The following is a 14,339-nucleotide window of genomic DNA, read 5'->3' on the forward strand; positions in this document are numbered from 1 at the left end:
CTTTCATCTACTCAGGGTACAACCATCCATCGTTATTGGCCTAATCACCCATTTCAGAGCACACCATCTGCCAAAAATATTTAATATTCCCTTATTTCAGAAAGTACAGCTTGATGTTGATCAGACCAAGCCTTTCCACAAATAAGATTCTCAACATTTGCTATTTGCACATGTCAGCCACTGTCTGGCACATCAGAGTGATGCACAAGTTCTGGAACAAGCAGTTACTGCTCAGGAATTCACAACTATTTCCTCACTTCAACTGAGGGAAAAGAGATCTTAAAAAGATTGCCATAATATGAATATGCAGAGAAAAATTAAAAGCAAAAGCGCATGACAAAATTTTAAGGGAGAAAATGGCATATTATAAAGCGAATGAGAATATGAGCCTCTAATAGTTTATGAATTATAAAAATTTGGTTTAGTTTTTTTTTTCTTGCAAGCAAAATACCAGGCCAACACTGATTTTCTGCTGTGCTTTTCTTGTAGGGTCGATGTTACAGAATGCTGAAATAAACTTAAGTGTGTTATAAAAAAGTGGAGTTCAGGCTAACTAAAAGGAAATTCAGACCAAACAAAAAGGGGTTGGGGGGAATAAGCCTGAAGTAAAGGATATCTTCGCAGTAGCTTAAAAAAAAAAAAAAGTGATTAGTATTAAAATTGTTCACAGGCTTAAAAAAAAAAAAAATAGAAGGGCTTTTAAAGTTTTTGAAAACAGTTAAATGCCTAAACCAGAGGACACAAACTTGTTATCCTTGGATTGCCTCCTGTGAACAGATGTGTTCTGTTTGCCTACCCTGTTCTTTTTAAAAATTAGAATTGTTTTCCAACATTTATTAGCCAGGAGATTTCATATAAAATGTTATTACTATTGAAAGATCTGAAGATCTGGCAACAATGAACCACCATTGCCTCATTGCAACAACTGGCCAGCAGTTCTCAATCCAGCCAAGACACTGGAAACCTAGGAAAGCTTTGAAAAATTACCAGTGCCTTAGGGTGATCCCTGGTCATTCTAGAGAGAACCCAGGCACCTCCATTTAAAAGTTCCTCGGAGGTCTCTAATGGTGCAACCAGAGTTGAGATTCATGAATCTAGAGTTTTACCGCTGGCATATGCTCTTCGTTTAATCATAGTAGTAGAATGTCCTGCCTGACCTTCCAGTTTACTCCCATCCTAAAAGGCACTGAGAATTGAAACCCCATTTAAATATCCCCCTTTGCCTTTTTTAAGCCACAAAACTATAGAAGAGTCCATTTAAGCAAAATAGACTTTATTGGCTACACACTCTCTAATCTGACGTATCGCAAAGCATGGTAGGTAGACCACTTGTGCATCCAAATCTTCTGTTAAAGTGTATGTTCCAAATATCCACAAGAATAACTCTGAGCATGAACTCCTTGTGCACTGTAAACACTGAAAACCATCATTGGGTGGGTGCCAAAGGCTCTAGTCCCCTCCTGCTCCTACAAGCATCTACTGTCTGACCATGAAACATTAACTGGTCAGGGCCATGGAATTATTTCATTGAATAAAGCAATAAGATTTAAACCTTTAACATTCTCTCGCTTGCATCAGCACTTGGCTTGCTCTCATTGGATTGCTTTTCCTTTAGAATTGCTGTTTGGCTCTGTTCTTGGCCTCTCTATTGTCCACGGCAGATGGGGTAAAATGAACTTGGTGTTTCCGTGCTTGGGGGCAAACTGACCTTTTGCCTTCCAGATAGGCAACAGAGGCAAGGTGGCTTTATCAACCACTCAAGACCACTCCTAATCTAGAACCCCCAAAGGGGTTTTGCAGCTCATATATGGAATCATTAAGTTGCCAAGGGGCTCAAGCAATATTTCTGAGGTATGATCCACAAATGACCTCTATGCCTGATTCCTGAGTCTCACTGCAAAACCTACTGCATGAATGAGAATCTCTGGCCAGTGGACTTGAGAAGCTGTACTTTTTCAAGCTCCCCAGGTGGTTCTTCTGCCCAGGAAGTTTGAGAACCACCAAACTCCAAGTTTAGCAATGAGAATATCCTCTCCAAAGCTCCTTCAGGAAAGTCACAGGAGCCAAGGGAAGCCACTGGCTAACATGCCAAGTCCCCACGTCTCCCATTCTTTTTACTCCCATACTGGAACAACTTAAACAATTCAGTATAGACCCATTTACAACGACCACATAAATACCCAGAAGTGGAATAGCTGGATCATAAGGCAGTCCTAGTCCTAATTTTGGGGGGCATCTCTAAACTGTTTTCCACAGGGGCTGCATCAATTTATATTCCCACCAACAATATATGAGTTCCCTCCTCTCCATATCCTTTCCAACCCTTATTTCTTGCCTTTTTTATAATGGCCATTCTAATGGTGTGATGTGACATCTCATTGTGCTATTGATATGCATTTCCCTAGTAAATAGTGATACTGAAAATCTTTTCATGTGACTGTTGGCCATCTGTGTATCTTATTTGGAAAAGTGTCTACCCAGATCCTCTGCCCTTTTTTTTTTTTTTTCGCTTTTTAGAGCCACAACCGGCAGCATATGGAGGTTCCAAGGCCAGGGATCAAATTGGAGCTACAGCTGCCGGCCTACGCCACAGCCACAGAAACATAAATTCCAAGCTGCGTCTGCGACCCACACCACAGCAACGCCAGATCCTTAACCCACTGAGCAATACCAGGGATCAAACCTGCAACTTCATGGTTCCTAGTCGGAATCATTTCTGCTGTGCCATGATGGAAATTCCATCTCTGTCCATTTTTTAATCATGTTTTTTTTGTTGAGTTTTACAAGTTCTTTATATATTTTATTTTTATTTTCTTTTTTTTTGGCTTTTTTTTAGGGCCGCACCCACAGCATATGGAGGTTCCCAGGCTGGGTGCCCAGTCGGAGCTTCAGCTGCTGGCCTATACCACAGCCACAGCAACATCGGATCCGAATCACATCTACAACATACACCATAGCTCACAACACCACCAGATCCTTAACCCACTGATTGAGGGCAGGGACTGAACCCACAACCTCATGGTTCCTAGTCAGATTCACTTCTGCTGCACCATGATGGGAACTCCATATATATTTTAGATATTAACCACTTATTGGATATATGACTTGCAAATATCTTATTCTGGGGTATTTATCTAAAGAATATGAAAACACTAATTCAAAAAGACAGACACATCCCTATGTACATCACAGTATATTTACAATAGCCAAGACACGGAAACAACCTAAGTACCCATCAACGGATGAATAGATAAGGAGGATGTACATACACATACACATACACACACACACACACACACACAAAATGGAATATTACTTAGCCACAAAAAAAAGATGAAATCCTGTCATTTGCAACACTTAGATGGACCCTGAGGGTGGTATGCTAAGTGAAATAAGTCAGATGGATATCATGTGATTTCACTCATATGTGGAATATTAAAAATAAATAAACAGCAGTTCCCATTGGGGCTCAGCATGTTAGGGACCCGACATTGTCTCTGTGAAGATGTGGGTTTGATCCCTGGCCTTGCTCCATGGTTTAAGGATCCAGCAACGCTGCAAGCTGCATACGTCGCAGATGTGGCTTGGATCTGGTGTTCCCATGGCCATGGCATAGGCCAGCAGCTGCAGCTATGATTTGACCTCTAGCCTGGCAACTTCCATATACCATGGGTGCTACAATAAAAAGAAAAATAAATAAGTAAATAAATAAACAAAATAAACTAAACAAAAATAAACACATGCCTACAGAGAACAGGTTAGTGTTTACCAGAAGGGGGGGGAGTAGGAGGGCAAAATGGGTAAAGGGGGTCAACCACCTAGTGACAGATGGAAACGACTTTTGGCCGTAGGCATGCTGTATTGTTACAGAGGGCAAAATATAATGTACCAATGAAACATAATAATATAAACCAATGTTACCTCAATTTTTTTTTTTGTCTTTTTGCCATTTCGTGGGCTGCTCCCTCAGCATATGGAGGTTCCCAGGCTAGGGGTCCAATCGGAGCTATAGCCACCAGCCTACGCCAGAGCCACAGCAACGTGGGATCCGAGCCGCGTCTGTGACCCACACCACAGCTCACGGCAACGCCGGATCCTTAACCCACTGAGCAAGGGCAGGGACCGAACCCGCAACCTCATGGTTCCTAGTCAGATTCGTTAACCACTGTGCCACGACGGGAACACCGTTACCTCAATTTTTAAAACATTTTAATAGGAGTTCCCATCGTGGCTCAGTGGTTAACGAACCCCACTAGTATCCATGAGGACTCAGGTTCAATCCCTGGCCTCGCTCAGTGGGTTGAGGATCCGACATTGCCACAAGCTGTGGTGTACGTCACAGCCAGGGCTCAGATCCCATGTTGCTATGGCAGTGATGTAGGCCGGCAGCTACAGCTCCGACTGGACCCCTAGCCTGGGAACCTCCATATGCTGTGAGTGTGGCCCTAAAAGGACAAAAGACCAAAAAAAAAAAGTTTAATAAAAAGTAAGATGACCACATATTCTGTTTTACTACAGTTCAAATTATTCATCTGTTAAGACAAAAAGAAGTGAAAAATACTTAAAATCCAACTATACACTAGCAGAGTCCTTAATATCATAAAAACACAGAGGAGTTTCATGCTCAGAAAGCTTACAATTATTTGTCATGCTACTTCCATTTGAAATCAAGCCTACAGCATAACCAGGGAACACCTTTCAGTGGAGTTCTAAGATTCTCATATCCTCTTTATGCTTTTGTACACAGCTCATCAGTTTCCTCTCCAAGGCTGGTTGATATTGCTAACCAACATGTGGCAAAGAGGATTCTAAAACAGCATGACAATTTTATGCTTGACTCAGGTAATCATAGCTCACTTGAGGGAAATCTGCTCTTCAGGCTCACCTCTCCTCTGTTTCTGCCATTCACGATCCCCCCTGGAGGAACTTAAGGCTCTTACACACTCGATTACACTCTGCTGATTTATAGAGCCAAATAGCCATTCACACAAGGGCTCTCCATAAACATTACTGGATTATGCCAAGTCAGGTGATTGATTCTGGACCTCTTTAATGTGCCACCTTCTATATCCAATATAATTTCAGCTCCTCAAACTAGGCTCCCCTTCATGCCTTGCACCAGTTGTCCTCTGAAATCAAGATTCTAGTAAAACTAAAGAACCAACTATTGGGGGTGCCCACTGTGGCACAATGGGATTGGCGGTATCAGAGCATGGGACGGAGTTTCAGTCCCTGGCCGGCACAGTAGGTTAAGAATCTGGCATTGACGCAGCCGCAGCATAGGTCACAACTATGGCTCATATCCGATCCCTGGCCCAGGAACTCCATATGCTGCAGTGCAGCCAAAAAAGAAAAAAAGAACCAACTACTGGAGAAATTGAATTGAATTATAAATAGGAAAAAGGGTGAAACATGACAGGTAACTGAAAGTCTAGCAGCACTCACACACAATGAGCACAATCAGGATGAAGATAACACTACTTCTAATTTTTCTGCATGACAGAAAATTTCCTTTTATCATCCTCAAAACTACTGTTTCTTAAACTATAAGATGCCTACAAATTAGCTGGAAAATCCTAATAGAATGTGGGCTCTGATTCGGGTCATCTCAGATTCTGCATCCCTAACAAGCTCCCAGGCACTGCTAATGCTGCTCATAGCTCTGCTACTCAAAGTACAGAGTGGGGACAGGAACAGCAACAGCAGCACCTGGGAGCTTGTTAGACAATAATCTTGAGCCCACCTTAAAGCTAAGGAAACAGAATCTGCCATTCAGCAAGGTCCCAGGTGATTAGAATGCACAGTGAAGAGCAGCTAACCTACTATCTTGTACTCACTGTCAATCAGAATCACTGGGACCTTTCTGAAACTACAAAAGCCTAGGCCTCACAGCAGGGTATGATCTAGGGTATTTCATTGTTCCTATGTTAGTCTGTTTGTAAGCAAACGTAGGTGGTTATAATGAGCAGCCAATGTTGAGAACCACTGAATTAAAATTTTCCAGTGGGTGGAGGGAAATATAGAGTGACTGCTAATAACAGGTGAAGAATTTGTCTTTTCTGGTTTTTTTTTTTTTGGTCTTTTCTAGGGCCGCATTCGCGGCATATGGAGGTTCCCAGGCTAAGGGTCTAATCGGAGCTATAGCCCCTGGCCTACACAGAGCCACAGCCACGCAGGATCCAAGCCATGTCTGTGACCTACACCACAGCTCACGGCAACACCGGATCCTTAATCCACTGAGTGAGGCCAGGGATGTAATCCGCAACTTCATGGTTCCCAGCCGGACTTGCCAACCACTGAGTCATGATGGGAATTCCAAGTGAGGAGTTTGAAGGAATGATGAAAATGTCCTAAAAGTGATTATGGCAACAGCTACATGATTCTGCGGGTCAATTGATTGGTATGTGAATTATATCTCAATAAATCTTTTATACAAAAAAATAAAATTTCAATCGCTTTCCTAGTTTAAAATAAGTAAATAACTCCCACTGAATAACAATAATAATAATAACTGAATAACAATAAAATGGAATACTTCTTATCCTGGAACTCTGGCTCAATCAAGAGTTTGAACTTCTTTCAAAAAACAAGAATATAGATGCTTATATGACTCATCTAGAAAGACTAACTTCTGCTCATCTATGCCTTAGGTTCAATTATGGTTAAGGAAATGCATGTTTTAAAAAAAAAGAAGAAGAGCATATTTATTAATTTGGAAAAGTTTACCCTGCACACCCAAAGTTTACACAGTATTTTCAAATAACTAATTTTCCTTTGGCTTCCCCAATTTAAACTTAACCAATGAGCTAACTAATAAGTTAACAATGAAATAATCCATTGTATTACATTCTTTCAACTTTTCTGCATTTTTGAAAATATACAAAAAACATGTTAAGAAAAATATGCAAAATGCAAATCTAATCTTGTTTTTAAAAAGTGACTTAACCTCTTGATGATGTGCTCATAAAAATAAAGATGATAAACTGCACTAAAATATCAGGAAAGGTCACTATAATGTATGACACACCATTTACTTATTATCAGAAGGAAAGTACTATAGGGGTTCCCACTGTAGCACAGTGGGTTAAGGATCTGGCATTGGCACAGCTGTGGCACAGGTGGCAGCTACAGCTTGGATTCGATCCCTAGCCCAGGAACTTCCATATGCCATGGGTATGGCAAAAAAAAAAGGGGGTGGGGGGAAGTATTATAAATATATGTAAGTAATAGGCACTACATAGTAATTGGAGAGACACTAGTCACAGCTTCTGATAGCTATGATGTCAAATGCTCAGAACTGCAGGTCTGGTATGCCCAAGCCAATGACAGTTCACAAGCATGACTTGGTTTCCCTGTTGGATCGCCAAAGCCTACGTAAACCATTTTTCCTGAGAAGCAGTGCCCTTGTTTATGGTCCCATGGTCTCATTCTTTTCAAACAGGCATATTCTGGATGCATCTGTGAACGCAGGTCCTGGGACAACTATACACTGGTTACATGGCATCTTCTGGGATCCTCTGCTCACTAAGTGGGAGCCCTTCTCTTAAGAAATGCCTTGCTGGGACCTTCAAGGCAATGGTTAAGGTCATCTTCACAATAAGCACAATACCCTCCTCTCTTGTCCAAACTCTCCCATAGACGATGGGATTAAGATGGCAGAACAGAAGGACTGGAGCTCACCTTCTCTCATAAACACAACAAAATTACACCCAGCCAAATGGACTGGAAGCTTTCGAAAAGATATCCTACTCCAGAAGACAGAAGAGGCCACATCAAGAGGTAGGAGGGGCAATTACGCAATACAAGCAACCCCATACCTGCCGGGTAGGAAGCCCACAGACTGGAAAGTTATTGTATCTAACTTTCCCATAAAATCCAGTACATTTCACCATAATTGTTGCTGTGTATATTTTCCTTTTAAAACAATTCTACCATGCTACATTATATAGAGGACAAAAAAAAAAGGCAAATCAGTGCTCCTAACCACTGACCTTTCCGTGAGTAATAACCCTTAGATAGTCTCCTGTTGCTTTTTACAGTGAAAAAGTTTACCCTCATGCACCTCCTGCTTTAAGTACATTTTTTTATTCAATGAGCTCTTCAGTTTTCATAGAATTGAGAAGATGGTTCTATATCCCAAAGCAAAAAAAAAAAAAAAACAGTGACCTGAATTTTGAGTAAAGATTCCAATTCTAAGGAAGCAACCTTGAAAGCCACACTGGTGATACTCACTCAGTGTGTAGTCAACTCTACCACAACCCTGAGTCTTTGAAATACTTACTTCCTGAGAGGTCAAGACTCACAGTCACAGATGAACTTAAGGGAATAGCATGTCTCCATTTATAACTTAGTTAACAATTCACCCAAACAAAGATTTTGTTTAAAAGAAAAGAAGGCATACATACCTAATATTATATATATCCTGAATATTCTTCTCCCCACCCTGTCCCTCCTTGAGAGCTTGGATTTGTAATAATTTCATAATGGCTTTTATCAAGCCATGTGTATTCCTGTAAAGAAATGTAATAATATGTTAAATGCTACAGAGTGAATATTCTAATCAGGTACTTAAGTCTATCACTTTTAAAGAGTCGAACACTTGCCACCCACATTGAACAGTAACCATCCACACACACTCAGCTTGTTCCACAGCACAGCCAAGAAGAGGCCTACATGGTCCGATTCAACACATCTAAAGAAGTGGAGCCAAAGAATCAAACCACCAACCTATCAATCACCTCCCTACATACACTTGGGGGAAAATCAATCAGGAAAAAAATAAACATTAACCCACATAATTGCAGGCAGTGACCACATCAGTTACCCATACTGAATAATCAAGTCCTTCATTTATAAATATTAGCAGACCATGAATAATAACCACACAGATGAAATGGAACAGCCAGTCAAAAAAAGTGGGCCAGGGGACCAATCAAAACAAATAACCCCCATTAAAACAAAGTTAATGGGAGTGTGGAACAGAACTTTAAGTTTTTTCCTTATTCTCTGTAAGAGGTAGCAGGATAATAAATCAAAAAGAATGGTCTGCCCTTTTTTTTATTTTTTTCCCTGTTATTGATTTTTTTTTAATTGTGAAATAGAATTTTATTCCACCTTTACTGAGGTAAAACTGACAAGGACAATTATAATACAAAGTGGTATATAACATGATATATGCATACATTATAAAATGGTTGCCATAATCAGGTTAGTTAACACATCCATCATCTCACATAGTTATTTATTTATTTATTCATTGGCAAGGATGCTAAATACTCTCCTAGTAAATTTCAAGTTTACAATACAGTATTGTTGACTATAGTCACCATGCTGTACAATACATCCTCAGAACTTATGCATCTTATAACTGGAAATTTGTTAGCTTTTGACCAACCTCTCCCATTTCTTCCACCTAGCCCCTGGCAACTACCACTCTACTCTCTGGTTGTATCTGTTCATTTTTTTTTTTTTTTTTAGATTCCACATAGAAATGGTACCAACAATTTATCTTTCTCTGTCACTTAGCATAATGCCCTCCAAGTTTATCCAGGATGTCACAAATTAGCCTGCCGTTATAAGATTCTCCCTGGGAATGAAAGAGAAATCTTAGAAATAAAGATTACCTGATTAATGAAAAAAAGGAATTATTTTTTAAAGCATGGTTGTTAAGATTTACAGAGGACCTGTTATTAGCCAAGTATTCCTATAAGTGCTTAACATGTATTATGCCATTACTATCTAGAAATCACTGGTAACTCTATCTTTGAGCTAGGACAAGACCTGGACTATATAATTGATATCATTTGGGGCAGTTATGTGAGATGTTATTTCTTGTACCTTTTTATGGCATTTAAAGTTTTATAACTTATAAAAGTTGTAATGTGGCTACTAAGCACCTGTAACGTGGATCCACATTGGGATGTGCTAGAAGCATAAAATACAGGCTATTATTTAAGAGACTTAGCACATAAAAAAAGAATGCAAAATATCATGTGTAATTTTTACGTTGATTACATACTGAAATAATATTTTTGATATATGGCGTTACATAAAATAATAGTTAACAACACCCATTCTTTTTATTTTCTAATGTGGCTACTAGAAAATTTTGAATTATATGTGTGGCTCACAGTATATTTCTATTTCACAGCACTGCTGGAGACATTTGTATGGTTTGTTTCCTAAGTGGATTCTTTGGTGAGCAATGAGGTTTTCCTTGCAGCTGAAGCATTTCCCACAACCTATACAATTGTATGTTTGCTTTTTCACATGGATCCTCTTATGATGCTACAGTGCAGATTCATGAATGAATGTTTTGTGACAGATATCACACGAGTATGGTTTCTCTCCTGTGTGGATCCTCTGGTAAAGACAAAGACTTGGGAGGGGAAAGTGTAAAAAAGAGGGGGGGAGGTCCCGTCGTGGCGCAGTGGTTAACAAATCCAACTAGGAACCATGAGGTTGTAGGTTCGATCCCTGGCCTTGCTCAGTGAGTGGGTCGAGGATCCTGCGTTGCCGTGAGCTGTAGGTAGGTTGCAGACGCGGCTGGGATTCCGAGTTGCTGCAGCTCTGGCATAGGCCGGTGGCTACAGCTCTGATTGGACCCCTAGCCTGGAAACCTCCATATGCTGCGGGAGCGGCCCTAGAAAGGGCAAATGGACCAAAAAAAAAAGACAGTCTGTCTTTAGCAAAGTTAGTGGGGAGGGTTTTCAGAGGAAACACAAAATTAAAATAAGACATAACCTGAGATAAAATATGTAGAATATACATGACAACAGATTGATATTCATAAAACAAAACAGTGACAAAATAAGGCAAATCATATAATAGAAAAATAATCAAGAATATAGATTTGCAGATAAAGAAGAGTAAGATTCATAATATCTAGTGTTGATGAGTGAAGGGGAAATAAGCATTTTCATGCTAACATACATTGTTTCAGTCTTTATGAAGGGCAATTTGGCAGTGTCCATAAAAATTTTAAATATACATGGTCTTTTTCCTGTAAATTCAACTTCTAAGAACCTATCATATAAAAATACCCTTACATATGCCCAAAAGAAGATACTGCAATGCATTTGTTATCTTAAAGAAATGGAAGGGAAGAAAAGTTTGTCAATAGAGAAACAGTTAAAACATGATATAATTTTAAATTATAGGAGAGTCTGCAGCTATCATAAAGATGCAAGCAGATGTATGGAAAGATGTACAACACATATTAAGTGGAAAAAAGCAAGTTTTAGAGCAATATACATATGAGTAGAATATTCAATTTTAAAACATTTGGAGTGTGTGGGCTCTTAAAGCTTTTTTTATACATCTAGAAAGGGGGCTCCAGTTTCCCTGGAATTAGCTAGTTCCTTATTCCATGTGCCTGAATCTGACTTCAGAACACCCTAGCTTTCTCCATATTCCAGAAGGAACCAAGACCAATATTCCTCCAAGATACCTTAATTGCCCTAAGCCTTTCCAGCACTGTCACTTCCTAGTTTCCACCAAGGTCCAGTAAGAAAGCTAAATTTTTAAAAAGAAGAAAAGAAAGAGAAAACAGTAAAAAGGAAAAATTTTACCACTTACTACTTTCACTACCTGTAAGCACCATTGTTTGAGCTTTACTTTCGGTTTTTTACAGTAAAAAAAGGGGCAACAATAGATTTAAAAGATTAAACCTGGTCTTCTAGATACACACTACGAACAGAATTTTAAATAAACAATGAAATGACCACAGTGTCTTTTATTAGAACCTGCCTTCAGGCACAATTTAGCACAGACACAAAAACATGTTAATCTGAGGATGTAATCTTCTGAGGAACATTTCCAGAATCTGGAAAAAGCCCTTAGACAAGCAAACTGTCTGTTGAGGTACACAGGTACCCAGAAAGTTATTTAACAAACCAAAGGGAAGATTTTAATCAAGGCAGAAGAGATGTGATTTGATATCATGACTAACTTGTTCACAGTATAATGTGTTCAGGGGATGTCATTACCAAAAAAAGGCATATCTGACTGCCTACTAGATACTACCACTTCATGGTCTGAATTGTGCCTCAAATTCAGTACATCTAAAACCAAACTCATGCTCTTCCCACACACCTGGTCTTCTAATGTTCCCCATCTATGTGTGAGAGAAGCCAGAAATCAAGGAGTCACATTTGCTGTATCTATTTCAGTCATCCCCATATTCAATCCACCTCAAATGCTTTAAGTTCTGAATATCTCACAAATCCATCAATTTTCCTTCATCTCTAACAAGCAACTATCATGGCTCAGTTAAACTGGAGCAACAACCATCTAAACTCATCTCCCTGGACCACCCTATTTGCCCATCCAAAATTCTGCACTTTTAATGTTATATTCATATTGCAGCCAGAGTGGTCTTTTTGAAGCCACCAATATTCACTGGCTAAAAACACTTCAATAGATTCCTTCTGCACTCAGGATAAAAACCCAAATCCTCAGGGTTAGCCACTTTGGTCTGCACTGTCTCACCCTTACCTAGCTGCCCAGCTTCATCTCTTCCCCTAGTTCTTGTTATTTTTCAGGCCTTCCTGACTAGTCATCTTCCCTCCTATCACAAGAACCTGGCAAGGGATATTTCCCGTGACTGGAAAATTCTACCCTCTCCTATTTGCCTAGATAAGTTTTATTCATTCCCTCGGTTTCATGTTAAGTGTTACTTCATCAGGGAAACCTTCCTTGACCTCCATGATGAGGTCAAATCTCCACATCAAAGGCACTCCCAGCATGATATACTTTGTCCAAATGTAGTTTAATACACAATTGGGCAACTATGTGATTAGGGCCATCTCTCCCTCTAGACAAAAAGCGTCATGAGTGCAATGACTATTCCTGCTTTCCTCACTGGGGTATCAGAGCACCTAGTACAAGTAAATAGGAGATGAATAAATGTTTAATTCATAGATGGATAGATGGATGGATGCATCAAAGACAGCTAAGGTATTGTCTTGCCTGAATACAGAAGTGACCTCTGAAGGTAATTTAGAGTTCTATAACTACATGATTTTATGTATGCACACTGAAATGACAGTATCTCATATCTTTATCACTATAGTTTGTTATTTAGTTTATTACTAAATAAGCTAATGCAACTGATATTACTAGTTGTGGTTATAGTTCTTTGAGGGATGGTAGATTTAACAAATGAGGGAAGTGTCAACAACAGGAAGATAAAATTAATATAACACACTTGATATCATCAAGTAATGAAATAACCTTGTCAGGAAAAGGGAGGCAGGTGGTTTTTTCTTGGGCATTTTTTATTTGTTTTTAATATCTTAAGCCATGTACTTAACAACATGAAAACCAACTTAAGACTCCTGAAAGAATAAGTAAAGTCAAAGATAACATGGTACTGACTATTTATGTAAGATTGCTCACCATGTAGCTAAGTGCACCACACTACAAATTAACTCCTAAGAGAATCTGAGGAATATTAGATAGTTCCTATGACTTAAGATCAAAGCAACTACAAGATGCCCTCTTTGGAAGATGCTATTTTTTTTTTCATACCTTTCCCCTCTTAATTCATTTGTTATATACGAAAATCATTACGTAGCAATAGGACTTTTGAAACTTCACTAAAATGTCTTCCTTCCTCTCCTTCCCTCTCTCTTCTTTCCTCTCCCTCTCTCTCTCTCAAGCTGCTTCTTAAATAGAGGGTCCAAAATAAACTCAAAATAGTGCAAAGATAACAAAGTCTCAAAATATGATTTTTTTGAAAGATGGAAGAGGAATAAGATACGCCAATTATATTTAAATCCAATAAGTTCAAAATGATTCTTCATAAAATGCAATCTATTTGGGCAACACTCAAGCATACTTAAAAAACTGATTACTTTGAAGTTTAATAAATAAACAGAAAAAATGAGTTACACATTGTACCTTTCATATACAAACTATACTACTGGGAAACCAAACAGATATACAAAAGGTTTTTTTTTACAGCAGCATTTCAAGTAATAAGTGAAGAAAAATGATAGAATTAGAACATCACTATTTTGAAACTCCTAATGAATTAACAGATCTACCTTTTTTTTAATTTTTAGGGCCGCACCTGCAGCATGTGAAAGTTCCCAGGTTAGGGGTCGAATCGGAGCTACAGCTGCTGGCCTACACCACAGCCACAGCAACAACAGATCCGAGCCATGCCTGTGAGTTATACCATAGCTCACAGCAACACCAGATTCTTAATCCACTGAGCAAGGCCAGGGAATGAATCCATATCCTCATGGATACTAGCTGGGTTCATTACCACTGAGCCACAATGGGAATTCCTATCAATTCACAGACCTAGCCAATAAGCATCAACAATGAATATC

The 14,339-nt window shown here is 39.2% G+C and overlaps 1 protein-coding gene across 3 annotated transcripts in view; it reads right to left on the reverse strand.

Moving 5' to 3' along the window:
• FOCAD (focadhesin) overlaps positions 1-14,339 on the reverse strand; it is a 312,911-nt gene that overhangs the window by 253,751 nt on the left and 44,821 nt on the right. For 2 of the 3 annotated variants that reach the window (XM_047767582.1, XM_047767583.1), the window contains exon 5: positions 8,406-8,510. The exons of the other annotated variant lie outside the window; for it this stretch is intronic. In XM_047767582.1, coding sequence (XP_047623538.1) covers positions 8,406-8,510 — 105 coding nt within the window. The remainder of the gene's footprint in view (positions 1-8,405; positions 8,511-14,339) is intronic. 3 annotated transcript variants of the gene reach the window in all.

The sequence above is a fragment of the Phacochoerus africanus genome, chromosome 2, assembly GCF_016906955.1.
Source record: "Phacochoerus africanus isolate WHEZ1 chromosome 2, ROS_Pafr_v1, whole genome shotgun sequence".
NCBI lineage: Eukaryota > Metazoa > Chordata > Mammalia > Artiodactyla > Suidae > Phacochoerus > Phacochoerus africanus.